This window comes from Etheostoma spectabile, chromosome 18, assembly GCF_008692095.1.
Source record: "Etheostoma spectabile isolate EspeVRDwgs_2016 chromosome 18, UIUC_Espe_1.0, whole genome shotgun sequence".
In the NCBI taxonomy this organism is placed as follows: Eukaryota; Metazoa; Chordata; class Actinopteri; order Perciformes; family Percidae; genus Etheostoma; species Etheostoma spectabile.
In genome coordinates this window covers 14,626,506-14,629,108 of record NC_045750.1, presented here as the reverse complement: position 1 = coordinate 14,629,108, position 2,603 = coordinate 14,626,506, and the positions used below count along the sequence as shown (strand labels likewise).

The window sequence follows — 2,603 nt, the reverse complement described above, 5'->3', positions numbered from 1 at the left end:
TGCGTGCGTGCGTGCGTGCGTGCGTGTGGACCTGTCGTATATAAATAAGTGATGGGCAGAAACAAATGACCTCACAATAAAAATCAGCTGTATGCCTTTCTTTTTTATTTACATGTGCCATGTTTGTGTATAGCACACAAACACTTTTACAACCCCCTGCTGGACAGCTATTTGTAAATAAATTAGCAGCACAGAATCATAAGAAATTACTGCATGCATAGATTCAAACAACAATGACGGGCTGAATAATCGTCACTGCTCAGCCAAAGCCCCCATTGAGTTTGAATGTGGCTGGCGGATTACCATGGCAATTAAATATGCCTCTAAATTTAAGAATATCAGAAGCCTATTTTAGTTTGGACATGGTGGAAGAGACGCAAAACAGAATATGGAAAAGTAAGCTGGGGAAAGAGAGGGGGACGAGAGATGGATTGAGAAAAACTCCACCGTATTAAATCGGTTTCTTGCTCTGGCTTTTGAAAACGAACAAAAAAAAGATTGTAATGAGAAGCTGCTGATTTTACAGCCACAAGAACAGCACAGAGATAGAGTGGGGGAATTGTGTTGTGTACAAAGAGGAATACCAGCGAGCGAGCAGCAGAAGCAAAGCCCGTGTGCTGTAGATAAAACTAAAATCAATGGGACAGAAAGATGCGGAACGCTGTAGAGAGAAAAGAGGAGGTGATCACAACCTCAGCAAAGAGAGGCGCTAAACAGTTTTTTTTGTCGCTGGATGGAGAAGATAGACAAAGAGGAGATGACAACCTGGCTTTGAAGAACTACGGTAACACACTCCGCTAAAGCAGAGTCTGACATGAACACTGGGCACGATCCTGTGTACTGTATGTCTGCCTGTGTGCGCCTGCCAAGGAAACAACTTCCAACACCCCTCAAACAGTCCTTCCTGGACCAGTTGTTGCCGTTGTTCTCTGGCCTCTGGGCTTTCAGTCACTTTGGAGCTAATGTGATTTAAATTATGATCAGACTTTGATTGGGCTGCCTTTGAGTGTGTGCACTTGGGAAATAGAGAGAGGGAAAGTGACTAAGAGAGTCTTAACAGTTACTTGTTCTGTTGACTTCGGTCTTATTAGATCCCCTGTCGTGAGGATGATTAGTGTTATTTACATGATTGAGCTCATTGTCAGCTGCCTCCACACTGCTGCCACTGTTTGGTTTTTTTCCTCGGGCCTCTGATGGAGAGCCCTGAGGAAATATTGTCCTTTTTGATGTTGTCACATGCTAACACACACACACATGCTAACACACACACACACTGCTTAGAGCTCTGACTGCCAGCAACTGGCTTTCCTTTGCCTTTTCCTTCTTTGTATCTTCCCTTGTTTATTAACTTTTGTTTGCAGTTCTCTGAGTTTTTTATTTTCTGATTCTCTTCTCTCCGGTGTTTTGGTTGTGTTCTTTTCACTTCCTCAGAACCCCTGCTGTTTTCTGTTCAGCGGTGAAACATGTTTTAAATCATGCGCGACTTGAACAAATCGCTGAATACGCTTCCACACACAGACGGTTTCCACTCTTTGAGCATTTCACGTCGTTTCCCTTTATCTTCTCCATGTCCTATTTGTAATGTCAGAGCTGACCAAGTTCTTAAATGCATTCTCAATTTTTTTCCCCAAGAACTGTGTCTTTGGTGATAAGCCTGCAGATCGTTGTGCTGTTTTTGCACTGGTGTGTTCAAAAACTGCTTTGCAACCAAATGGTCTTCAGTGCTAGTTGTCTTCCTCCTTTGAGTGTTTTACATCCCGTGTGCCAATGGGTGTTCTCCGTAAAGAAGACATATCTCACACAGCTGGTGTTTGCTGTAAAACAGTAAATGTAAAATATTTCAACTTGGGATAGGCTAAACTATTGTTGTACATACACTCATGGTTTTCTTCACTTCTGATTTGTTCCCTTCTTTTCTCCTCATCCTCATCCAGTCTTTCCACCAAGGATATTGAATCCCGGAGCGAGTCCCTCGGTCTGTTCGACACCTTAAAGTGTAACCCTGAGGCCTTTTGCAGCCACATGACCAAGTACGTTCTGCCGACCGTGGAGGGAAGCGACCAGGGCCGCCTGCTCTACTACTACACTTTACTAGACACTGCAGGTTGTGAGCCTTACGTCACCACCACCATCAAGCCAGAGTCCCATGTCAAACTGCTCAAGAAGCTTCGAGCTGTTGCCAACGGTAAGGCAGTTTTTTCAACTGCATAACTAGTAGGTGGTTTACAGGAAGGACAAAGGGCTGCTTATTGCCACAAAAAATGTAACCCCTTAACCAATGGATGCAGTTTGCATCTAAAATCTGATGAAGTCCTAGCCTTTCTACTGAGATGGGTAACTGCTTGTGTTTTTTAGTGTGTAATTCTACTTTTCATCCACACAGGGCTTGTGCAATCATCTTTGAAAGAGGTATATAAAGAAAGGAATTAATTTGCTAACAATTAACAATAGCACTTAAAGGTGCTCTAAGCGATGTCCCGTGTGTTTTAGGCTACAACATTTGTTGTCACATGCAGCCAACATCTCCTCACTATCCGCAAGCTGCCTGTCCCCAGAACACACCGTAAAACACACGGTATCTGTAGACAGCCCAGGGTCTACAA

General features: G+C 43.6%; 1 protein-coding gene across 1 annotated transcript in view; it reads left to right on the top strand.

Moving 5' to 3' along the window:
• Window positions 1-2,603, top strand: part of nbas (NBAS subunit of NRZ tethering complex) — a 185,629-nt gene that overhangs the window by 98,473 nt on the left and 84,553 nt on the right. Inside the window, 1 exon segment of the mRNA XM_032542394.1 lies at window positions 1,935-2,185. Within this exon segment, the coding sequence (XP_032398285.1) occupies window positions 1,935-2,185 (251 nt within the window).